This window comes from Engraulis encrasicolus, chromosome 9 (genome assembly GCF_034702125.1).
Source record: "Engraulis encrasicolus isolate BLACKSEA-1 chromosome 9, IST_EnEncr_1.0, whole genome shotgun sequence".
Taxonomy (NCBI): domain Eukaryota; kingdom Metazoa; phylum Chordata; class Actinopteri; order Clupeiformes; family Engraulidae; genus Engraulis; species Engraulis encrasicolus.
In genome coordinates, this window is record NC_085865.1 from 24,498,071 (window position 1) to 24,524,436 (window position 26,366).

Consider the following 26,366-nt stretch of genomic DNA (forward strand, 5'->3'; position numbering starts at 1 on the left):
TGACATAGGACTATAAACCTTTCCATAAATCTGAACAAAAAATGTTCTTCTCATCTAAGACTAATATGAAACATGATGTACCACATCTTCTTTCATTGACATTTCTTTTCAAGAGGAAAAATATCAATTTTGTAGGTTTTTAACTAATGTTACGTAAAAACAGGGTGTCATGTCAACCACCCATGTATGATATGGCCTAGGGCCTACTTCATGAAAAATTCAATAAGGCCTGGAGATAAAATAACAAATATAACACAGGAGATAAATAAAGATCAACAGGCCTATCATCTTTTTAGTTTGTTTTGGGGAAAACCGGGGGGTTGTTATGTTTGATGTATTCACACGAGGCCTGACCTATCTGCCATAGCCTATTCTTCAAAAGATAGGTACGATTTTAAGGCCTAATTTTTAGGTAAGGCCTAGATAATGTTGCTGTCATCTGTCAGAATGAAAGCTCCCTGTGTGGACAGTTCTAGCAAAGATATGTCATATTCTGTTTCTCTTCCTGTATTCTCCATAGAGGGTGTTTTCCCTTTGCTTATTTCCACCATCCTTTTTCAAAAACGCCGCACAATGTAGTGCTGCAAAGTATAAAAGTGGAAATATGCTCATTGAATTAGAAACAAATGTAGAAACAATGATACTTTATTTTTCAGCAGCTACAAGCATAGCCGCACATTCTCAGAAACTGTCTTCGTGGCAAGACCTCGCAGCTAAGCTGTAGAAAATACGCACTTCCCTCATGCAGTTACAGACGGGTCCTCCTCCCTTCTGCTTCCGACGTACCAAACGTTATCCCTCATACAGTGAAACGATTGTGGAAGCGTTTAGACTTTACTGTAAACGAAGGAAATAGCAGTGAATCACTATTTAGCCGTAAACGTGGATGTCATTACAGCGCCTACACTGTATGGGAACTTTTACGGTTATTAGCTGACTTTGTAACGAAGAAGAATGGATTTTAACGTCAAAAGATTCGCTGCGGACGCCGGTACTTTCCTCAGTCGCGCAGTTCAGGTAAATAAGTTCACTGATGGTCTCTTGACACCGTATGTCACTGATGCTGATCAAGTCGGGCGTGACAGAAATATCGGACATCAATTCACACCTGTCAACCAATAACTGCTTAGGTGCCCTTCAGTTTAAGGAAGCATCTGAGAACTTTGCTAACGTTAGCTCATTAACATGTTGGAAAAAGTTGCTGTCATGAGATTAATCACTAGCCTGCTAGCTAGTGAAATTAGCCATCTGGCTGCGCTAGTGACACTCAGCTGAGTTGGGTTACTTTAATTTCATTTCCGCCCCTGAGTCAGAGGAAAATAAACTTAAAGCCATGGAATATACACGTTTATCAGTTTCTTCTCCGTTCAGAAATTGCTACATTATCCTTACGAAAAAGTAATGGGATAGCAAACTAAACACATCCGGTTTCTTTTTGGTCAGCTGTGATTGTAGCTCTTGTCAGTCACACACCTAGCTTGAGTCTTTGGCAGAAAGACTGGCCCTTTTGATGTATCAATTAATTCCTATCTAACGACACTAAAATGTTTCAGACGTTTCATTTTGAACTTCGGGGTAGAACATCGTTGTAAGGCACCTGGTCAACACAGTCCCACCATTAAGCTAGCTACTTACCAGCTTGGCTAAAGGCTGTAGCGCTATGTTTCCGCTAGTTAGCGAAAAAGTCATGGGGCTAAAGACCCTCTGTTAATGTATTTAGCCGATGTAGGTTACTGGCACCACACGTTAGGATATTATTATATTGCAACTCTTGAGCCTTTACTTTCCATTGAAATCGAGCGTATGATTTACTAAGTAATAATTAACGCCTCTTGGTTTGATTTTTCAAACCGAATCTGTCTGTAAGTTCAATGTAACTTGTGTGAATAATTGGCATCTAGTCAAACAAATCTCTTGTCTAGGAGCATCCTCCCTTCCCCTATCTCCAACATGGGTTTACTCCGCGCACAACCTAGTTAATGGGTGCGTGCGCATCTGTGTTGGCCTAAGTGAAACCAGAGGATTCTCTCCATGGTTAGGTTAGGTTATTCTTTGTCCTAACCTAATCTTAAACAGAGGGTTGCATGTGCTGTACAGAGGTAAATCAAATGTCACTTGCTATGCAATGTGAGTCAGGTCATTGTGATTTAAAAAAAGACCTACCTCACCAATGTGGGAATGTCACAAGGATGTTGAAGAAGAAAATGCTCTTTGAAGTTAAACACAATTGTCACCAAATTATTGCTGTTTGGAAGTCAGAGGCGTGCACTGCTCAGTCCCTTTAGAAAGATGAAAAAAGCATTCTTGTGTGTGCTCTTTGGTTCAAGGTTCAATGTCAAAAAAGTTGCTTGAAAAGAGAAAAAAAAACTTTTCTTCACCAAGGCACTCCAAAAAGTATAGTTAAAAATGTCTTTATTATTATGACATGTCCATTAAGGCTTCACTGTGTCAGTATCACTATGCCCTGAAGAAGGCTCAACTGCCGCTACGCGTGGGCAATTTTAAAGTAGGCCTACTTAATGGACATGTCATAATAATAAAAACATTTTTAACTATACTTTTTGGAGTGCCCTGGTGAAGAAAAGTTTTTTTCTCTTTTCAAGCAACTTTTTTTGAAATGGAAGATCTTATTTGTGTGTTCTGAATGATTGTGCCCAGCATAGTAACATCGTTGTCATGCACTCCAACTGTTACCTGACTTACTCCAACTGCTTATCATTTGGCAAATCTGTTGTAGTGCTGGCTTCAGTGAGAATTGTCATTCCTCCATTTCAAGCTCAAGAAGAAGCCCGGTTTCTTATAGTTTGCTCTTTGCATTTCATAGTAGGACAGGTAGTGCATCAGTTTATTAAATCATGGTGAAGTTATTGCTGTAAGAGATTCAGTGGCTGTTCAAAAAGTGAATTACAATTTGAAAAGAGGAGAACCACACTGTCATATAGGCCTACCCAGTCACTCATTGAAATACTTAAATCAACATGAGGAGACGTTAAATTGCTTGACTGACATGTCCTTCTGAATACTTATGACTTGTTAACATACTGGTAATTAATGGTGTGGGATGATACAGCACTATCAGAGCTCTGTGGTGTGAGTTTGCAATATGATGGCAAGCGAGCCTAAGTTACACAGTGATTCATTCACCCCACAGGTGTAATACCATTCCAATGTCTGCAGCTATATTTGGATTCTTGGCTGTACAACTTCTATTAGAAGTCAAAGATGAAATAATGTAAATAAGAAAAGTATAACAAGACAATAATAGCAATACAATGACAATGACTATAGATTTGTAATCATTCTAAGTTCCAATAATGACAAAATATCTTCTGGCATATTGTGGGCTATGTCACAGGAAATTGGCGCACCAAAATGTGTAAAAATGTGTAATGGGCAGCCATGGCCTAGTGGTTAGAGAGTTGGTCTTTGGGTCATTCCACGCCAAATCAACAAGAGCCCGCACACTTAGGTCTCAAAAAATTCTGAAAATATTACTGAGTGTACCCATGGTACTTAAGAGAAACACTGTACATTTATTTGAATGTAAGATGTATACTCTCCATGTTACAGCCAATTTCACTGGGGGAGGGGGGTGCCCATTTTGTTCACACTCTTTTTTTTGTCAAAGTTCACAAGCCCGTAGCTCAAGAACTAAACCATGTAGGAAGCTCAAATTTGGCATGCTGGTACATAGATAGGAATTGTTTGTTGCAAAACTGTCAGTTTTGGTCTGTATGATCTTGCATCATCATGGCATTCCCTCAAAAATGATACAAATTGTACTGGAGTTTTTGGCTGTGCTCTGTTTAGGCCTTCAGAAGACATATTTGTGCCCAACATAGCCTCATGATTTTTTCCCCTTGTAGATACAAGTAGAAACACTCCCATACAAATCTATGAATAGAAAGGAAACCCCATCAGTGTTTGACCAGAAGACCTCACAAGTCTGACAAATCATTTTGGGTGTCATTTTCAGAGCACCAGAACACCTTGTGGGATTGTCCACAGATTTTTATTTTATATTTTTCTTCATTCTCCATGAAGTCTTCTTTTTAAAAATGCCAATGAGACTTGTCTTATGTGATGTTTTCTTTTGTAATTTCCACCCTGAACATGGGCAAAATGCAAAAAGAGAGCAACATGATTTCGATAACATTTAATGTAAAGACTAAATAATCAAATGCAAATTTTGCCCAGACATGATCACCCGAGAGTCCCTGTGCAGGGGTGCAGGTATCCCTTTCAATTTCAATGATTTCAGGAGCGTTCAATGTGGGAGCAGGTTCGCTCACCAAAAGAGACAGTAGGTCAGGCACAAGGACTCATGTTGTTACTTTTTTTGACCAGCAGATGGCAGCGGAAGAAACGCATAGAAAACATATTGCCCTCAATGTGCATGTTGCCCATGTTCAGGTTGGAAATTACAAAAGAAAACATCACATAAGACAAGTCTCATTTGCATTTTTAAAAAGAAGAATTCATGGAGAATGAAGAAAAAAATAAAATAAAAATCTGTGGACAATCCCACAAGGGGTTCTGGAGCTCTGAAAATGACACCCAAAATGATTTGTCAGACTTGTGAGGTCTTCTGGTCAAACACTGATGGGATTTCCTTTCTATTTATACATTTTTATGAGAGTGTTCCTACTTGTATCTACAAGGGGAAAAAATCAAGAGGCTATGTTGAGCACAAATACGTCTTCTGAAGGCCTAAACAGAGCACAACCAAAAACTCCAGTGCAATTTGTATCATCTTTGAGGGAATGCCATGACGATGCAGGATCATACAGACCAAAACTGACAGCTTTGCAACAAACTATTCCTATCTATGTACCAGCATGCCAAATTTGAGCTTCCTACATGGTTTAGTTATTGAGCTACGGGCTTGTGAACTTTGACAAAAAAAAGAGTGTGAACAAAATGGGCACCCCCCTCCCCCAGTAAAATTGGCTGTAACATGGAGAGTATACATCTTACATTCAAATAAATGTACAGTGTTTCTCTTAAGTACCATGGGTACACTCAGTAATATTTTCAGAATTTTTTGAGATATAAGTGTGCGGGCTCTTGTTGATTTGGCGTGGAATGACCCCTTTCAATCTAAGGGTTGCCGGTTCGAATCCCCCACGACCTCTCCCTACACCTCCATCCATGGCTGAAGTGCCCTTGAGCAAGGCACCTAACCCCACATTGCTCCAGGGACTGTAACCAATACCCTGAAAAATAATAGTTGTAAGTCGCTTTGAACAAATGAAAGCGTCAGCTAAGTGAAATGTAATGTAATGTAATGTAATATTACACCAGTTGTAATATTTCCAAACATGTGTTCTTGTGCCTCTAACACTTTCTTGTACAGACTCCAAATGTGTATTGCATATCCTGCATGGGTTCTGTACAGGACCAGTATGGTACTGCTCTAATTTACAGGATTGCATCCTTGTTGTGAATAATACCAACCTTGTCTACCCGTCCACAGTTTACTGAAGAGAAACTCGGACAGGCAGAGAAAACAGAATTGGACGCCCATTTGGAGAACCTCCTGACGAGAGCAGAATGCACTAAGCACTGGACAGAGCGGATCCTCAAACAAACAGAAGTCCTTCTACAGCCAAACCCAAGTAAGATAGAGGCCTAAATAGTGTACCGGTACACACGGAGCACATCACAGAAGTCAATGAGTCAAAACAGAATGCTGTTCGAACTGATTTCTTATTAGCCACGATCATATCTGTGTACAGTGTGCCACAAAAGTGAGTACACTCCTCAGATTTCTGCAGATTTGTAAACAGTGAGAATAGTAAGTATTTCATTTGATTTTGTTGGTTTGCCCACTAATAAAGACAGGCCAGCAAGAGAGTACTTGAGAGTGAGGTGTTTGTTCATCATGTGATTACTTATTAAAACAGACTGAATTGGGGGGGGGTTTTATTTCCCCTGGAATCCTCATACCCGACCAGTATGGCGTTATCATATTTAATCCAAAATCTAGAATTACACGTATTATGTGTCAGGAAATTGACCCTGGTAGGTGTTGGTTATCTACATACATCCTGCATTGTAAGATATCGACAAGTAGTGCAAGCCTAAAATCCGCCCTTGAGTTAGGTGCAGTACCTCTAGCAAGTGCCGTACTTCAAACTGTCTAACAGCAGTATTGGCCACAGCTGCCTCCCTGCACCCTACCCCTCAACCACCCCACCCCCCACACACACACACCTCAAAATTCACACAGAGCTGCCTGCCTGTCACATGACTCAGGCCAGGCCAGGCCAGGCAGGCTGGGGAGGAGGGGACAGGACAGCAACTGGGGGCCCACCACACCACATGTACCACATGCTGCTGACTGGGACAGCTGATGTGTTTTGAGCTCCACACAAAAAAAACCATCCCTGACACCTGCCTGCTGTTTGTTTATTTATCGCTGTTGGAAGAGAATGCATTTCCAGTGTGTCAGTGACACACTGTTGCCCTGCCATCTGTGTGCCTTTCACTTTCTTGAAAGCTACATGATGAGGGATGTGTGAATTAAGCCTTGTCTTTTTCTATACTTACCTTCAGCAAAGGGTTATGTTTTTTCATGTACAGAAATGTCCGGAAGGAAACCAGTTCTCTTTTGTTTTTGTTTTTTTTCTTCTCCTAAATAGAAAGTGAAAGTTTTCATGACTTGAAAGTGAAGATGGGTATAGTGCTTCCATTGTCACACAGCACGTACTTGTTACGTGTGTCTTATGAAACATTTCACTGCCCCCCTAATTGAGTTTTCTCTCTGCCCCAACCACCCTCTCTACAGATGTGAGAATAGAAGAATTCTTGTATGAGAAGCTTGATAAGAAAGTTCCAACCCGGGTGAACAACCATGAGCTGCTCGGCCAGTCCATGATCGATTCCGGAAATGAATTTGGACCAGGAACCGCCTACGGTAACCATGACGATATGCATTACATGATCTTCATGAGTAGCAGCATGAAACACATAGACTGTATTCTTTATGTTCACCCATTCAACATATTGTGCACTGAATACTGAAGGTTACATACATTGTAATGCTCCTTACATAGTAACATACACTGTGTAGTGAATGACTGTTTTTGGATTTGGCCATAGTGTGTACTGTACTCTGTACTCATTTTCAGAAGTAAAATAAGTTCAAGCCCTCATTAGGTTCTCATTAGGTACAGTGGCATAACTGGTGTAATAACTATGTAATAGCATAGTGTACTCACATCATTCATTTACTTCTACTTAATACACCTCTGCTACAGGTAGTTCAAAATGATGTGTTTGTGGGACAAATTGCTAAGAGGGCCACTGTCTTGAACTTATGACCTTTGGTAATGTAGGTAATGCCCTGATCAAATGTGGAGAGACGGAGAAGCAGCTTGGCGGAGCAGAGAGGGAGTTTATCCAGAGCTCGGCCATCAACTTTCTGACGCCTTTTCGGAATTTTCTGGAGGGGGATTTTAAGACTATCTTGGTGAGCAGATGTCTTTTTTGTTGCTGTTGGTGGTGCTGTTAGTGGTGGCATGCAGGGCTTTTTCTTCATCACCAGCCAAAATGGCTAATAGATGTTAATCTTACTAGCCAAACACACACTCCCTAATGGGTCAAAGTGGCTAGGAAGTTGGTCTTTTCTACCAGCCAAACTCACCAGCATTTGGCCAGTTGGCTGGTGTTAATTTAGAGGCCCCTGGTGGCACACATATGTAAAACACATTCTAATGTGGGTTCTTTTGAACCTATTAAGACTCAATGGGTCTTGAAACATGAACAGAATTGTCAACACTGGTCAACGTAAATATGCACAGATGTTGCAGCCGGTCTTAAAAGTTGTGTTGCACAGATGCTGCTGTCTTAAAGTGTTAAAGCACATGGAAGGTATTTTTAATATTCATAATTTTCATCATATTTATTACGTCTGTTAGAGTTAAGGTTTGGGATGACTCTGAAAAGGCCTTTTTCTGTGACTAAAATACCCAAGAATTTAAAACTGACAAAGAAGAATAAAGTGTGAAAGTGTGAGGTGAAAGTGTGAAAACAGCTCTCTCAGTTTCTTATGAAAATGGGTAACAGTTCACAAAATGAATTGTTATGTTTTTCTTGTAATTTATTACATCTTTCATATGCAGACAGTAAGGCAATTAACAGGGATTAAAGTTTTCCGTCGCTATGACGGATTTCCGTCAAATGGATTTTCGTTTGGACGGATTTCCGTCCTTATAATTCATGTCAATTAATTTACAATTTTTACTTTCCAACTGAACTCAAATCGAGAGCACTCCTGGTCGAGAAGGGGAGGAAAGGTGTGTTTGGTGTACGGATTTAGTTATACACGCCACCACCGGTGGTGTCATACAACAGATTCACTCAGTAGTTTTGAGCCATCGTCTTCCGTGTTCCAAAAAAAAAAAAAAAAAAGTACACGAGCGGTCAACAAATCAGTTGCGGCGCAGCGCGAGAGATTAAAAAACAAATAGCCAACATTGTTGCTGATGGCAGAAAAGAAAATAAGTGTAATACTATGTCTTTAAAGTGCAATGACCATCATTAAACGAGTTGGACTGATATTCCAATATGGACTAATAATAACGCATATGCATGGAATGCATAGCTGGAAGAAGTAGGACACGTATGTTTCCATTATCATTGCACCTGCCGTGGTGGATAGTTGGAAAAAAAGAGAAAAGTTTACTTCGACTGCGCATTATGTCCTTTTCATGAAGGGTTTTCCTTTTAAGCATTGTGACTTTTACTAACATTATTCATAGCCCCAATGGGACGGCTCATTGGCAGCTAGCTAGGATATAGACCATGCGTAATACCAAAGATTCTCTGTTCTCTGCATTAAGAACGTCTCTGGTAATACCATGCGTTTCATCCTCAAAGTTTAGCGCGTTTGACTGGCTACGTGTAGAACTAGCTCTAGTTGTCTTTCTGACAATTTACAGTCTCACCTGTAATCATAGCATATTAACTTTGTTGTTGTCGATATATATTTAAGAAATAAGTTAAAAATGGGTTGCATTTTACAGGGGTCACGGAGGCTATCCCTGGCAGAGCCAATATTTTATTTTTATGTCTTGTTCTGGGAAGCAGTGTTCTGATGGGTGGACTCATGGTCAATAATCGCCGTTTCGGTGTTTGTTTCACTTTCAAGGCTTGTTGTAGGCTACTGTGATGCTATTTTTGCTAACTGGAATAGTGTGCAGCAATAGTTGTGTGTGTGCTTGTTTTTGAGTGGCTCAACGTCTGTGCCCATCCTTCTCGGACTATACGCTTCGTTTGAGTTCAGTTATTTGCGCACTCAAGACTGATTGGTGGGTGATTTGCCTTGATTCGAGTGGAAAGTTACGCGACAAGCTTGGGAAAGTGTGTTACTTTCGATAGACGTATGTCTGTGACTGTGTCGTGTCTGCTTGTGTCGTGTCAGCTTGTAGGAGAGAACACGGGTGCGTGTAGGAATCGGGGACGTTTTTTAAGTCAATGGTAAGCGTGTGCCTGTCACCGCTCATCGAGAAGCAAAAAAGTAGAGGTAGCCATAGGTTTTCAAAACGGTAGAACACAAGAGGTAGACTACCGCACCCTGTTTGTAAACGTCAAGTTATCTGTAACAGGATGAATAGTGAAAAACATACAAAATAACCAACAACTAGTTTTCTCCCTCTGATTGCTATGACCAGTGCATTATTTTTTAAATGTCAGAAATACTGCAAGCAATGCGCACCAGTGCTTTCACCAGAACAGTGTTTGCCCATTCTGATGGGAAAGACAAAATATAGCCTACTACTACTACTACAAAAAAAAACCATAATGGGATCACTGTATCAACGCATTGCAATTCCAAGTCAATAATTCTGTGATATCAGCTAGACCATTTTGAAGCAACACTCATTGTGAATCCATTCTGCATAATGTTGTGAACAATTCATAAACAATGGGTAGAAATAAGAGGAAATAACCAAAACATGCCCCAAGTTGCAGTTCAATGTTTGCAGTCTGATATATCCATTATCCCTCCATTCTCGGCCAGTTCCAGTCAATCTGGTGGCCTAGGCCTGCCCCCTTTCCCTCTTTCCTTTTTCTTGAATTTAGAAATTGCCATCTGTAAATATAGCATTGTAGGCCTACATCTGATTGAGCACATCTGATCTAGTACCTACAGGTACATTCATACTGAGAGTGTATATAGGCCTACTGAGTGTATAATGGATATTCATTGTTAATGTGAAGTGTAAAATTTTATGTTGGTTGAAGTTCTGATTTTGTGGCACTTTTTGGTATTACTGGCACCCTCAAGACATAGGTCTATTCTGCTCTAGGCGACTGCCCTGTCTGCCTATGCCTAGTGCTGGCTCTGGTACCATTCCTTGCATAAAACCAGTGTATGTTTCGTTATGAGGGCAAAGCCTGGCTACATTGGTTTTCGTAGGGTTACGGAGTGATACTCGATCGGGTACCTAACCGGTAAAAAAGTTCAGTCAGATGACTTTTTTTTGCTTTAATCCCTGAATTAAAGTTCCAGTGAGCCACAGTCTTGTATCCAGCACCAGTCTACAGCACACACACACTAGATAAGAAATGTTGGTCATTGTTTAGAATACTGTAGCTCTGCTTTGTTTTTTTGTTTTGCAGTCATAGCACCAGAAAGTCAAACAGTAGATAAGAAAGCTCCGTCATTGTTTAATGATATACAGTAGTGAGCATAACCCTGCGTTTGTTTTTGTTTCCTTTTTCTCCCCATTTAATCTTGCTTATCTCCAGAAAGAGCGCAAGCTGCTCGCCAACAAGCGTTTGGATCTGGACGCGGCCAAGACGAGACTAAAGAAGGCCCGGATGGCCGATGCCAGAGCCCTGGTGAGTTAGCCTGGCTACCCAGGTGAAAAACCCATATACTTAAAGTGTACTTTTTTTGACCGTACTTAGTACAAAGTGTACTATTTTCGGCGATTTAAAGTGCGCTTCATTGCACTATTAGTGTGCTGAAGCACTACTAAAGCAGTACTTCAGCACACTTGCAGCACACTGAGGATGCTAAATTGGCACCGCTTTTGGACAACTTTAAGTGCACTACAAGCATACTTTTGAAAGTATGCTCCAAACACGCTTTTCATGCATTCGTATGGCATTAATAGTGTGCTTGAGTACACTTCTATAACATTTTATTGTTACTAGAAGTACAATAAAAGTATATTAACTTCATGCTTCTTTGGACTACATTGGAACATTTAAGTATGTAAAAAGTATATCATATTAAGTATTGTAAATATATAACAGGTATGCTTGAAGTATATTTACAGTACACTCCCAAGTACATGAAATAAATTAAATGTAATACTACAATCCATGCTGGTCCTCAGAGCTTGTACAATACACACAGACACATGTCACAGTAGTGATACAGTAGCCTACGCATGCCTGACATTTACAATCATTGCATTGTTACAGATATTTCAGATACACATTTCACTTTATTTCATTCTTGTTCCACCTTCCTGCAATTGATCATTTGAATTGTTCACTGATGGTGACCCTAAATTCTTTGTTTGAGCAACTAGTTCCAACTTACCTCTCACCATGATGTCATGGGAAGTGTGAGCCTATATATACCAGAACATATACGTGACCATCATAATGACGGTGGGAACATGGTCATATTTTGTGTACCACTTGAAAAATTTTAAACTCCTACAATAAACGCAGTATATAACAATGAGTAATATTTTCATGCAAACCAAAGATATTCCTTAGAGGTCAATGGCTTTCTGTTTGAGAAATTGAGCTCCAAGAAGTGCATTACATGATGGTACATGCATGATGATGCATGATGGGTAAATGCACTTTGTGTAAGCACACTTTGAATATATTTGGATGAAGCACAATCATGGTGCACTTAGAAAAAGTATACTTCCAATATGTTAAAGTGATTTACTTTAAAGCGCACTATAGAAAATCACACTTCGAAGTCACTTGGGTGAAGTATAATCAAAGTGCACTTAAAAAAAGTGCAATTGCAATATGTTATTAAAAAATACACTTTTAGTAAGTTCACTATTAGAACACTATTAGTATATTCCTCTAAATACACTTCAGCCAAACATCTTCTAAGTGCACTTTATGTATGGTTCGCAAAGTGTACTTTCTTTGAGAGCAACTTAATTACATCTAATTTTAAGTACACTTTAAATAAGCATATTGTAAACATACTTTTTCTTCGCACAAAAAGTGTGAGTGCGCTTTTAACATGCTAAGTACACTTCAGTTGTGCTTTTATTGTACTAAATTGAACCACTTTTTCACCTGGCTATCTGTCGCCACTTCAACTCTCTGCGAGCGTTTGGCCAGGTCTGGCCAATTCACCTTGTAAGCCCATCTCTCAAAGAGCGGGCTTAACACGTGACTCTGAAATGCATCAGTATGCTACTGGTTGAAGACTATCACTACGGGAGTTGATTCCGAATTAAATGTCTCATGTAAACATAGCCAATCAGATCACTCTTTTCTTTGACTTAGCTACACCAACTGGGCCAATGAAAGAAGTAGCTTCTCCACCGAGCCTTTGGAAATACTCAAATTTAATTGTCTCCAAATACTGGGAAAATGTGAAATATCTGGAAAAGCCTTGTTGTTCATATTGAATTGGTGGCTGAATTTTGTGTCATAGTAAGTATGGCTGGACCCAGGGCGGTTGTGAGTGACTGTGCCTGTGGAAAGCATGTAACAGAAAAAAAAGATGCACCATCAGTGTACGCAGTGCACAGTAATCGGAAAGAAGTGAAAGGCATCATCCTCTAACTCTCTGGCCTATAATTTGTGTCACGTTCTGGATAGGCCACAAACCACACGGCCCCGTGTGCAGCTATTTCACAGCCAACACACAGGCCAGATGAGCTCTTCCCGAAAAGGCTGCTTTTATTGTATCGCGTGTGGGTGTGTGTGTGTGTGTGTGTGTGTGTAGTGTGTGTGTGTGTGTGTGTGTGTGTGTGTGTGTGTGTGTGTGTGTGTGTGTGTGTGAGAGAGAGAGAGAGACTTGTCTTCGTTTTGAAGTGTTGCTTTTCCTCCCACTTCTGTGTTTGTGTTTTTTCTGCTCTTTCTGTCCTTTCAATCTGTAGCAACATGACTTCACTGTCCCTCCGACCACCGATGATGGCTACGTAGCCAATTTCTCTTACATGTTCGACTTCCTTAGTGTCAGATTTCAGAAGGTTTGTCCTAGTTCAGATGGTCTTCAGTCGGAGCAGTGTTTCTCAACGTGTGGTCTCCAAGACATCCCAAGGGCTTCACAAGCAGTTGTGTTTGGAAAGTGTTTTTGGAAATATGCTCATTGATCCAGATGGTACCAAAAACTGGTACCAACTGGTCCTATTCGTTTCAATGATACATGCTCAGAAGTAACATCACCAGAATCAGAGAACAGCTGGAAGAACATGATTAACGTAAATCAAACGTAAATTATTTAATCATAGGGAATGTGTAAAGTGAGCAAATTGGTCCTTTAGATAACATATTAATCATCTTAATGCTATCCCCAATTTTTGGTTCTGGTGTTGCACCAGCTCATGTATTTACATACTGTAAACCTCAGGTGGGGGTAGTGGCCCTTGCAGTATTTCACAGGAAGTAATGCCACTTTTCCCCTGCCATTTTTCCGGTAGGCCTAGAGCTCGACACAGCGTGACTTGGCCACCACTTTTTGCTTTATGATTGAGCTGTGTCGTGCCTATTCATAAAGCAAACAATGGCGGCCGAGTCACGCTGTGTCGAGCTGCAGGCCTACCAGAAAAACGGCAGTGGAAAAGAGGCATTAGTGGTCCCGGCCCAACACAGCTTTGAGAAACACAGCCTCTGACTGAAGACATCCTTTTAAGGATAGCTGCTGCCCCTTGTGTTCAGTAGTCAGTGTTGTTTAGTCTCATGTTTTGGTGTTTCATGGAAAACCCAAAACCCACCAACCCACCCCTTGAACCCATAGGCTAATCTTGAGTTCATTGGAGCGATGGTTATCAAAGAGTATTTTTTAATGTTTTGCCTCAAAGCTGTTTTAGAAGCTTAGCGCTGTTTGCCCAACAGACCCCGTGACATTGTAAAAATGTGCACCGCCCTATGTTCCACTTGGTAAAAAAAAAAGGAGAAGTAGGCATTTTGCAATAAGAAGAAGAAGAAAAAGAAAAAAGCATTGTTCATCAGAATTTGTCAACAGCATTTTTTCTTTCTTCAAAAGGTCATGTAGAACGTAGGACGGGAAATCTGTTTATATTTAGCCTGGCAAGCAGTTCAGGCTAATGACATTTCTCTGCTTTGCATGTTTTTTAATAAATACCAAGGGCTTTGGCACCTATAATTAGACCTCCTTTCAAATATACAGTAATACTATGATTGCAAGCTGAAGAGAGACCAAAGTTTTAGCTCTCTGTTAATATCTGATCAAACTCCTAGCAGCTTGTTGTCATTTTCCACATGTTGGGTAGCTTCATAATCTGGCCTGACATAAGAGTCTGGAAGATGGTTGGTGATTTGGTGTTGGTGATATTGTGGTATGTGTGTGCGTTTGTGTTGGTGTCTGTTATACTAGCGTTACGTGTCTGTCTTTATGTGGATCTATATGTTTCTGTTTTGTGTTGGTGCAGTGCTGTGTGTGTGTGTGTGTGTGTGTGTGTGTGTGTGTGTGTGTGTGTGTGTGTGTGTGTGTGTGTGTGTGTGTGTGTGTGTGTGTGTGTGTGTGTGTGTGTGTGTGGAGTGCCGACCTACGTGTGTGTGCACATGTGTAGCTTTTTTCCCTCTCCCTTGCCTATGGGTGTCAAAAACTGCTACCCTAATCTCTCCCCTTTCCGTCTATCTCTCTCTATCTTTCTCTCTCTCTCACTCTGTTATTTAAATGCTGAGCAGATGTGGACAGAGGAAGTGACACAGGTAAGAGGAATGCTCTGGGCTTCCCTGGGAGGAGGGCCTGCGCTAGGCTGTGCTAGGAGGAGGACGGAAAGCCTTTTCTGTGCTGTGCTCTGTTATGCTGTGCTGGGCACAGGTCATTCTTGGCTCTCAGCCCATACCACGTTAGTTGTGAGCTCAGCTCCAACAATCCCCTCCTAGCCCCAACAGAGCTAGGCAGCGCAGCCACAGGCCAACGCAACCCCCCTAGGCCTAGACCCAGCCGGGCGGGCACCCTCCTCAGTGGCACTCGCTTGGTCCCAGAACAATAGTGAAAAGCTGGAAGGAACCAGTCAGTCAGTTTCCCCCCTTCACAACAGTTGTTCGGCCACTCCAGCTGCCATCAGTCCTTACCAAGTTCACAAAGTCTTTCCTGTATTATTTCATTCATTTGGGGCAGGTGGGCTGTCATCAGAGGGCTAATGTGCAGTGATGAATGGTGATGGTGGAGGAAAGACCACTGTAACTCTCTCTAGCTGTTGTACTACAGTACGCAGTACTGTATGTCCATTTCTTGGTGAAGTTATCGTTTTCACGTCTCAAATCATTTTGAAAAGGCAGCAGTTTTTCAAGAAAGATACTGTTTTTGATATTTTTAATAAGGTCCCACCTTTAAAGGTTTTGATTTTTTTGGAATGTATTCATGTTAAGAAGCATATTTAGTCTCTTAATTTATACAGTTGTGTTTCCTTTTTTTTAAAATGTGATGTAATGTTTTTTTTCACTATCTGTATTGGCCATGATATAGCCATAGCTGCTGAAATGGCAATAAATGTAAACAATCAATCAATCTCAAATCGTTTTCACTGGCGGCAGTGGGTCATTAGTTGTCCCATCATTTGTCTCCTGTGCTGCTCCTGTGTGTCATATACGGTGTGCAGATAGAAGCATTGATGTGTTTCATGTGACAGGAACATTTCCAATCATGAGTGTCATGTGTTGGGGCTTTCTGAGTTTGGCCTCTCGAGTACTAAATTCCCTTCCCTTCCCCCATCCCATATCTCTCTCTCTCTCTATCTCTCTCTCTCTCTCTCTCTCTCTCTCTCTCTATCTCTCTCTCTCTCTCTCTCTCTCTCTCTCTATCTCTATCTCTATCTCTATCTCTCCTCTTCCAGGCAGAGCAGGACTTGAGGATGACTCAGAGTGAGTTTGACCGACAGGCCGAGATCACCCGGCTCCTCCTGGAGGGAGTCAGCAGTACCCATGTAAGCAGAGCAGCCAGCATGACACGACACATTGCATTACATTACACTACACCTAGCTGACGCTTTTTATTCAAAGCAACTTACAGTTGTTTACAGGGTATTGTCTATAGTCCCTGGAGCAGTACGGGAGTTAGGTGTCTTGCTGAACGACAGGATCGCGGATTGAGCGACCAGAGCAGATTTCAGCAATTAGTAGTCATTTAAAGTAGTAATGAGCTATGACGGGTTTTGGTGAAAACCAATTGGAATGTTCATATCCTCGAATCCCCCAGGTTGACAAGCCTGACCCGTAATGTGATTAGCTAAATCAAACATGTCAATGTCTTGTTGAGAGCGAGAAAAAAAAAATCACGGTGAATTCATGGTGACATCAGCCTTCATCAGGGTACTAATGAGCACTGTGTTATTTTAAAAGTTAAATATCTTCCAGCTGCTGTTTGGTATTGGTTTGACTTTGATATTAATATATCTTCCCCTCTTTAGGCACACCATTTGCGCTGTCTGAACGACTTTGTGGAGGCCCAGACAACATACTATGCACAGTGTTACCAGTACATGGTTGACTTGCAGAAACAGCTGGGAAGGTATGTTGCTCAACACCTTTGCCAGAGGTGTCAACAGTGAAAGTAGAAGTACATTCATGATGTAAGAACAGCACTACCGCATTATGTAATACAGCTGTTACAACAGTTATTCCACTTAACCTAATCTCTAGGTCGTCCTCAGACGAGTCTTCCATTGTTGCTTCCAATCATCTCGATTCTCCATACATCTTTTCAATTCACTGGTACTCTGGGTTCCTGCGTCCTTCTTAAGTATGTCCACATATGTTAGTGTGGGACGTCCTCGTAGCTCTTTGAGTGCCATGGACTTGAAAACGAGGCTTTTCAGAATGTATGGCACAGTGCCAAAGACTTGATATCAAGTCAATTGTTTTTTTTATGGGGGGTGGGGCCTAACATGTTGATCTGGTATGTTTGTTGTTCACATGGACAAAGAACTCAATTTTTTATGGCTCTTGAAAAAACACTCAAACGTTGAAAAAAGCCTGGCAACCCCCCGGTCTGAATTTGAAAATGGCTGGCACTCAATGAGTTAATGAGATTACTGATCTTACCGAAAAGTAAAAACCCTGAAACATATTTGATCCCGCCATCTCAGAATCAGCTGATTGAAAGACGGTTAATACATTGGTCCATAGTAACTACAGACCTGTTACTCAGTGACGTCACAGGTGTTGGAATGAAACTGTGGCAGGCTTCTTACTTTTCACTCTTTTATTTCTACTTTTGACACCTTTGCAACTTCAGAATTTGTTGTTAAGTGAACACAGATTGATAAAAAATGATTTTAAAACAAGAAGTTTATACAGTAGGCAGTTGTAAGTACATAGATCCATATATTAAAAATATTAACACACTCAATACATCTGTTTGTTTGTGACTATGGTTGATTCTACTTTTTTTTTAAACTGTACACTGGTGCTAAAATACTGTGTAATATGAGTATTGCTTTTTAGTATTTTTTGGGAAATGCTGTGAATGTGACTGCAAAGAAAGTCAGAAATATCCCTAGAGTACGTATCAGCAGAGGTCTCTGGATGGTTGGCCATTCCATGTCAGTACTGCAGATGGTTCAGCTGTATGAAATACGAGAAAGAAAAACAGGGTGGAGGGTGTTAAATCGTAAATGTGCCAAACCATGCTCTCAATTTTTATCTTCTTCTGTTTTCTCTTTCCAAATATTTTTGTGATGATGTCTGTGCATGTGTAGGCCTTTATAGCATTGCTTTCTAAAAAGGGAATTTGTTATAGCTTATTTGAAACCACTTCAGCCGTGTCCTTGATTTTTTTTTCCACGTTGAAATATACGTATACAGGTATTTCTCTCTTTGACTCCAAAAATATGGCCTAGAAATACTGCAAATAGCTTTTAAGGTCATGATTAATAATCTGGTAACTTCTGATGTCTGAATCCAATTTGGTCAGCAGAATGTTTGAAAGCCTGTAGAAATGGTGAGAGCATGTGAATTATTGAATAGCTGTTTCTGATTGATACAATGACATTTCTGTCCTAAGAGGGGCTAAATACATGTCTAGGTTGCTGTAAACATGTATTTTCTCTGGCAGTATTGACTCTCTATGGATATATACTGAAGTTGAACTTTGACCTTTATTTAATTCCATCAATTATTTTGAAGCAAAATGTTTGAGTTATGATCTTTTGCAATACGATGATCTCCAGCAATTTTGCAATAAAACTCAGTAATCACCACAGGACAGTCAACACAAGACATGGTGGCTTACCTAAACCCAAACACACACTACGCTTTGGTTAGAATAATTTCTTGCATGCATACCTGCCTTTGTTTACCCTTTGATAACCTCGTCCTTCCTGCCTCTTCAACCTTCTCCTCTGCTTCCCCACTCCACCTCCTCCCCCTCCTCCACCACCTCCATGCCCTCCACCTCTTCCTCTTCCTCCTCCTCCTCAGCTTCCCTTCCTCCTTCGCTTCCAACAACAACCAGCCGTCTGTGAGCGGTGGAGCCAGTGTGTCGGTGCCAACCCTGCCCCTGACGTCCAGTCTGCCCAGTGGCCGTGCCTCCTCCTCTTCCTCCTCCTCCTCCTCTGCCTTTAACGAGCTGCGCAGTTGCAGCGGTAGCCGCAAGGCCCGTGTGCTCTACGACTATGACGCCGCTGGCAGCAGTGAACTTTCCCTGCTCGCAGACGAGGTGGGTGGATGGGCGCATTATTTATGATGTATTGTGTGTGTTGTGATGTATTGTGTTGTGTAGTAGTATTATATTGTATTGTATGATGCTGTGACCATTGTAAGGCCTGATTTTCTATGGCGCCATTGGCAGCAGCCAGTCAACTATTACTTCACCCACAACTCTAGCGACAGTCATACCATCAAAGTATTGTACTGTAAAGTATTATGTTGTGTTGGTACAGAGACTGGCAGAAGAAAAAGTAGAGAAAAGAAGAATAGAATAGGATGAAATGGAATAGAATAGAATAGAATAGACGTTATTGTCATGCCAGCCTGAAAATTGCCTTTGGTCTCACTGAATGAGAAAAGAAGTCCTTTTATAGATTTCTCCTGCCTGTAGAAGACATGGGTGATTTTGCTAGTTTGCTGTCAGCTAGATAAGTGAACTGGCAGAGGTCGAAATACTGTATATCGTATGCCAGGAATGTTACTTGGGATGGGCTCTTTCTGTAGTGGCATTGAAATCTATTGTCCTTTCATAGGTGATCATGGTGAGCAGTGTCCCAGGCATGGATCCTGATTGGCTAATGGGCGAACGCGGGAACCAGAAGGGAAAAGTGCCCATCACCTACCTGGAGCTGCTGAACTAGGAAACCATCACCATTGGACCAGGGTTCGAGTCCCCACAGTCACTATAGGACAGCTGCACCACAGCCAAGCATCACTCAGCCCTGATCGCCTATTTATAATAATAATAATAATTCATAATTATAATAATGATAACAGTAATAATAATATAACATGTATGCAACAATGCTTTCTAAGAGGTGCTTTTCTCCTCATCTGTTTTGTTGTTATCCGGGGTGCATTTCTCGAAACCATAGTTGCTAACTACGTTAGCTACTTTGTTGTTTGCAATGCCATTTCCCATTAGCAACTACCCAAGTTGCTAACTGGCTAACAACTACACTTTCGAGAAAATGCACCCCTGGTTTGGTGGACACCTCTGCCTTTTCTGCCACCCTGGGTGCTTGGACGGGAGGGAGGTGAAGGGTTGGAGTGGGGTGGGGTTGGGGGGGATCCCATACTGCCAAAACATCTCAGAGATCACCCCCACAGCGCCCTGCCTCCCCTGCACACTCTTCGTGACACCTCAGACGTGTTTACAGAACCCTATACTCAGATGACGTGTTGTTGTTTTAGGAATATCGATTTAGGTGTGACTGACTCCTAAGTTGCCCATCTATCTCAAGGAAGGTTGCAGCTCAACGCAGGAGAAGAAGTGGTGGGGGAGGGTGTATGTTTTTACAGAAATTTTGTCCACTTTTTTTTTGCAAGAGAGATAACACAAGAACGCACTTGAATGTAGAGAAAGACTGAACAGTTTAGCTTGTCTGTTTTTTTGTTTTTCTTTCTCTCTGAGAGGTCATGGTGTGAGTTGGAGCCTCTCGTGAGAAGTTTGTGCCTTTAAAAAGAGGAGAGAGCGAAAGAAGTGGAAGAGTGTGTGTGTGTGTTCCTCTCGGAGTCGGAGGGGTTGTTGTGTCCAGGGTTGACCATATCAGTATCTTCAAAGGGAGCCTCCTCCAAATTCCTTGAGATTAGGGGAATGAGGAAGACGACAGGCAATCAATTACAACAACCCAGGCCTACGTGACTCTCTCTCTCCCTTACTCCGTGCCTTGTGCTGGAATGGTATTATAGAAATCACAGTGAAACATCTGAATTTTCTAATGTCTTAAGTTAAATCCTTTTGTGCATTTACATTTATTACATAACTCACGAGTATGATCATTACAGATTTTTCAAATCGGAAAAAAGATAAAAATATATATATGGACCAACTCTCTTCACTGCCAACCTTAACAAAAAAAAAAGAAACACACTCCAATATGCCGGCCTCCTCCCCCCTCCTCCCTCAGGGTCCTCTGTGCTGTTAATAACATGTGCATTAGCTTGTGCTCGTGAGCTAGCAGGACGGGACGGATGGAGCCTTAAGTATATCTTAACGCCTTACATATGAGCATAGCACATTGGCTATCTCACACATTTTAGCCCTGGTCTTAACCTTCAATACCAGGGCTCTACATTTTTCATCGCCAGCCAAATGGCTAATCTTACTAGCCAAACAGACACTCGCTAATGGGTCAAAGTGGCTAGTAAGTAGGTATTTTCTAACAGCCAAACAGCAATTTCACCAGCATTTGGCTGGTTGGCTGATGTTAATTTAGAGCCCTGCTCAGTACCGTACTAACCAGTGATCTCTTATTTCATCACAGTGATCTCTACAATAGAGATCACTGGTACTAACTTTTATTTTCTGTCATGTGCTATCCATACGCCTACTCTTTCAAACTATTATATCCAGAGCAATGTGTTCATAAGTTAATTGGTTTCTCTTGTAAAATAACAGCTGACAGAAACACGGTTATCCATTTCTAATGGCCTCTTTGTCTTTTGTTAAGTTGTTTTTATAGATTGTTGTAAAGGATGTAAGCATTATGTATTAAAGTCCCTTGTGGTATAACCTGTACTCTCTCTCTCCCTCTTTCTCTGAATAATTGTACAGTGTACTGGATGTGTTTTCATCGTTGGCCACACAACACACAACTCACACAAACATTTGTCCAGCAGAGGGCAGACCTCTCTGGTTTTGGTTCTCTGGTTTGTTAATGTGACGGACTGTGACACAGGCAGATCACAGTAATATGAAATGATCAGCATAGCTCCACATGAATGTCATATTAACTGAGCTAGATATTTTCCTTCATATTGCCTTTAAAGAGAGACTTCAGCCAGAGAGAGTATCTCTGTTTCAGCCTTAATCAAATAGCACATAGTCAAAACGTGCGTTCATGCTGGCTTTGACAATGAAAGTTGCTGTCATCATGAATAGGCCTACTAACTGAACCATGAAGATGTAAGTCTATTTCAAGAGGTTTTACATCTCACATAAACATGAGTAACAGAATAATCTGTGGTTGTGAGCATAAACATCACCCATGTTATTGAGCAATACCACAGCATAACATACCACAAGCAACCAAATGGGATCTTCCCCCCATGCCATGCCTGTCATGCTTCTAACTGCACCATCCCCACATTTTAGCTGACAGTCACGCTGTCATCACTCCACACAGTGATTTGGAAATGTAAAAGATTACGTAAGCATGTGAGCTTCACTTTTGTCACGCAAAGGTTCTTTGGAATAGAACAAAGACATCTTTTCTTCTGCTATGTTCCTTTAATGCTTACTTTCATTAAACTTACAGTTTAAACCTGAGACAAAGTGGAGGAGGATGCCAATAACTTTGCTGTCTTGTGAAAATTGTGTGGGATTTTAAATGTGCATTTCTGTGTGAGGTGAGGTCAGCCAGGCTGTAAAGGGTTAAGAGGAAGTGGTGCTGCGTAGGGGCCAAGAACGTCCTGTTTGCTGCGGCTGGACTGAGCACGCTCCTCTCCTCCAGCTGCTGCTACATACCCATCTGCCCAATGCTGTGGGAGCGGAGAGGGGAAGGGAGATGATGCGTGGGAGCGCAGGGAAACAAGTCAGATGACAAAGGGGTCGGTTGTTCTGGGCCTAGGGAGAGGGACATCCTAGACTTGGGCCCCCATTAAATGGCATGTATTGAGTTGGGGGGCCTTTTAGGTGGCTTTTTCCATGGCCCAGCAAAAGCTGAGAGCGGCCCTGAGGGGAGAGGGAGCTGTGGCGCAGGAGGGAGGGTTAGGACTCGGATGGCTCTCCAGTGAGTGGCGTTAACTCCCAAGAGCGTAAAGGTCCGACTGGGCTAAAATAAGGAACTATGCTCACGCCTCTCACCTGCTCAGAATCACATACACACACACACACACACACCAACCTATATGCACACAACCACATTCACACACACACACACACACACACAGACATACAGTCAGGGCTGCTGACAGCTTTTGTTGGGCCTGGGGCAAAACCATGTGGAAAGGCCCCCTCCTCAATACATACAATGTAATGAGGTCCCAATTCTGAGCCCCTCCTTTCTCTTGGCCCAGGACAATTAACCCCTTTCTCCCCCCCTATTGGCAGGCCTGCATACAGTACATATACCAACCTAATAATATACACCCAACGACACTCAAACACACACCAACTTACACACACACACACACACGCATTTTATGTTCTTTATTTGATTCCACATTACAAGTTAAAATCAATAGGAACCAAATATGACGAATAATCCAACAATTATTTTGACCAAAAGGACACATCTTCTTATGGAAATGCATCATTAAGGATACAGGAAACATCTTCTCTTCCAGATGAACATGCTCCCTATAACAGCTGATATTGAACACACAAACACACACACACACACACACACACACACACACACACACACACACACACACACACACACACACACACACACACACACGTACGTTACCTCCTCTGCTCTGGCCTAATATTCTAAGTCGCTCACACACAGGCCCTCACCTCTTTTCATTGTAATCATATCGTGCTCCTTAGAAGACATTGTGGTGTTTCACTGGAAATGGCATCATCGGTGATGAAAACAGATCAAGTGTTGTGATAAAAGGAATGATGACAATGTTGTTGATTATGCTGTCACACGTTATGTGTATGTAATACAGTAACATAAACACATGAACAATTACAGTGCAATGGCGATGCATTCATTTCTTATATCTATATAAGAGTTCAGATGCAAAACCCCCTAACTCCATTTCTGAAGACTTACGCTTCTATATTTTTAGAGAACCCCGTTGTTAGTTTGGCTTACATTCATGTACTTGATAATACATGTAAATAGTTATATTACATAAATAAAATAAAAAATATGCAATTTCGATAGCTATGTATTAAATAAAAATGAATTAAGATTATTTTCTGAAAAGGCACTTAGGGGGTTTTGAATGAACTCTTGAACTCTTCATATATATATATATGCGTATATATATATGTATACAGTGCCCTCCATAATTATTGGCACCCCTGGTTGAGATGTGTTAAAAGCCTTAAAATAAATTCAGTGTTTATTGCAGAAGAATACTGTCACACTGAAAATTTTAGGAAAATGTAGCCTTCAACTCAAATGAATTGTAGGAAAATAAAAAAAATCCCTGACTAAAAAAATAATTATTTTTCATTAAATCACCTGTTCCACAATTATTGGCACCCTTAACAATTCCCAGGAAATAAATATAATTGAAGCATTTCTGTCATTTCTACAGTAGTTTACAAAGTTTACCAGAGTATGTAGGAACATTTAATTAGTAATTCATCACTTCCTGTTTCCCTGGGGTATAAATATGACGTGACACCGAGGCCATTTCTTTTATCCACTCTTAAACATGGGAAAGACAAAGGAACACAGCATACAAGTGAGGCAGATGTGCGTCGACCTTCACAGGTCAGGCAGAGGCTACAAGAAGATTGCCACTCAACTGCAGCTGCCCATATCTACTGTGAGAGGAATAATTAAGAAGTTCAAAACAACTGGAACAGTGGTAAACAAGCCTGGACGAGGACCCAAGTTTATTTTGCCACCACGCACAGTGAGGAGGATGGCAAGAGAAATCAAAATATCTCCAAAGCTCACTGTTACAGAATTACAACAAATGGTAGCATCCTGGGGTCACAAAGTCTCCAAATCAACCATCAGGCGCTGTCTACACGCCAACAAGCTGTTTGGGAGGCATGCACGGAGAAAACCTTTCCTCACTCACAATCATAAACGCAAACGTCTGGAGTTCGCCCAGCGGTATTGGGGCTTCAACTGGGACCGTGTGCTTTGGTCAGATGAGACCAAGATTGAGCTTTTTGGCAACAAACACTCTAAGTGGGTCTGGCGTGCCACGAAAGATGTGCATGCTGAAAAGCACCTCATACCCACTGTGAAGTATGGGGGTGGGTCAGTGATGCTGTGGGGCTGTTTCGCTTCCAAAGGCCCTGGGAAGCTTGTTAGGGTGCATGGCATCATGAATGCTTTGAAATACCAGGACATTTTAAATCAAAATCTGTTGCCCTCTGCCAAAAAGCTGAAGATGGGTCGTCACTGGGTCTTTCAGCAAGACAATGACCCTAAACATATGGCCAAATCTACACAGAAACGGTTAACCAGACACAAAATCAAGCTCCTCCCATGGCCATCTCAGTCCCCAGACCTCAACCCCATTGAGAACCTGTGGGGTGAGCTAAAGAGGAGAGTACAGAGGAGAGGACCCAGGTCTCTGGATGATTTAGAGAGATTCTGCAAAGAGGAATGGCTGAAGATCCCTCTTTCTGTCTTTTCCCATCTTGTGAAACATTATAGGAGAAGATTAGGTGCTGTTTTGTTGGCAAAAGGGGGTTGTACAAAATATTAACAACAGGGGTGCTAATAATTGTGACACACATTATTTGATGTCAAATAATTATTTCTTTATGTGGGATTTTTTCCCCACTGAATAAATGCACTTGTATTGAAGGTTGGATTTTTCTCTTTTTTTCCATTAAGGTCCCATATTATTTAGAGAAAAATAATAATAATTGGAAGCTAAAAAACACATCTCAACCAGGGGTGCCAATAATAATGGAGGGCACTGTATATATATTTGGAGCTTTTTATTGTCTTTATTTGACAGGATAGTGAAGGTAGTGACAGGAAGTGAGTGGGCAGAGAGAGATGGGGACGGGTTGGCTAAGGACCCGGGCCGGGAGTCGAACCCGGGTCGGCCGCATAGCAAACGAGTGCCCTACCATTTGCACCATGGTAGGGCCGCATTCATTTCTTACATGAAATATGAAAAGGCTAAAGCTACAGAATAGATGTAGATAACTTGCTGAAGCAATTTTCACAGGCTATTAGCAACCAACCGCACGCTCTCTGAATGGTAAATGTTCTGGTAAGATAGAGATGCGCATTTCCTCTTTCTGAGTGTGTGAAAAAAAAGTTTACATGTGTTATTTTCTAACATTCACTTTGGGCTATCTGAAGTCAAAATCTACCATCTTGCTCAATGTCAGTGTTTTTCTGCATATGGTGAGCAAAAAAACGATCATGTCAACAAAAAAAAAAAAAAAACCATCCATACGAGCACTGGACATAAAACCGCAGGGTTAGTTCCTCAACACAAAAACATGGCTGACATTTTAAAAAGACAACCATGGTATAGATAGTGTGTTGTTGATCAATCCATTGGTGCTGTGAATTTTCCTCCTCCACACCCCCCACCCCCCCGCAGATGACAGCTGTGACTGACTGGGGGCCTGCGCACGGCTCTGAGAAAAACTCCTCTAGTTTCTCTTTCAGTCTCTCTCTTCTCTCTCCTCTCTGTTCAAACCGCCATGACCCAGAGCCATCACCACAGCGGTATTCTGGTTACGCTCTGGTTTAGCCTGCGCACACGGCACAGAGCCCTAGCCATATGGAAGACAACTCACTCTCATACAGGGAGACCTCCGCAGAACCTTTGGCACCAACATCTGGGATTGCGGGCAAGCAGGTAACCCCACCTGCGTTCTCTTCTTTAACCCCAGTGTCCCCACT

The 26,366-nt window shown here is 41.5% G+C and overlaps 1 protein-coding gene across 1 annotated transcript; it reads left to right on the forward strand.

Annotated features, from left to right (window-relative positions):
- Nucleotides 1-745: 745 nt before the first annotated feature.
- On the forward strand, nt 746-21,367 carry sh3glb1a (SH3-domain GRB2-like endophilin B1a). Its single transcript, XM_063206805.1, has 9 exons — nt 746-1,017; nt 5,477-5,618; nt 6,791-6,919; nt 7,341-7,474; nt 10,759-10,851; nt 16,035-16,124; nt 16,608-16,708; nt 18,619-18,856; nt 19,380-21,367. Exons 1-9 carry the CDS (start codon nt 955-957, stop codon nt 19,485-19,487), a joined length of 1,098 nt encoding a protein of 365 aa, XP_063062875.1. The 5' UTR covers nt 746-954; the 3' UTR covers nt 19,488-21,367.
- The last annotated feature ends 4,999 nt before the right edge of the window (nt 21,368-26,366 follow it).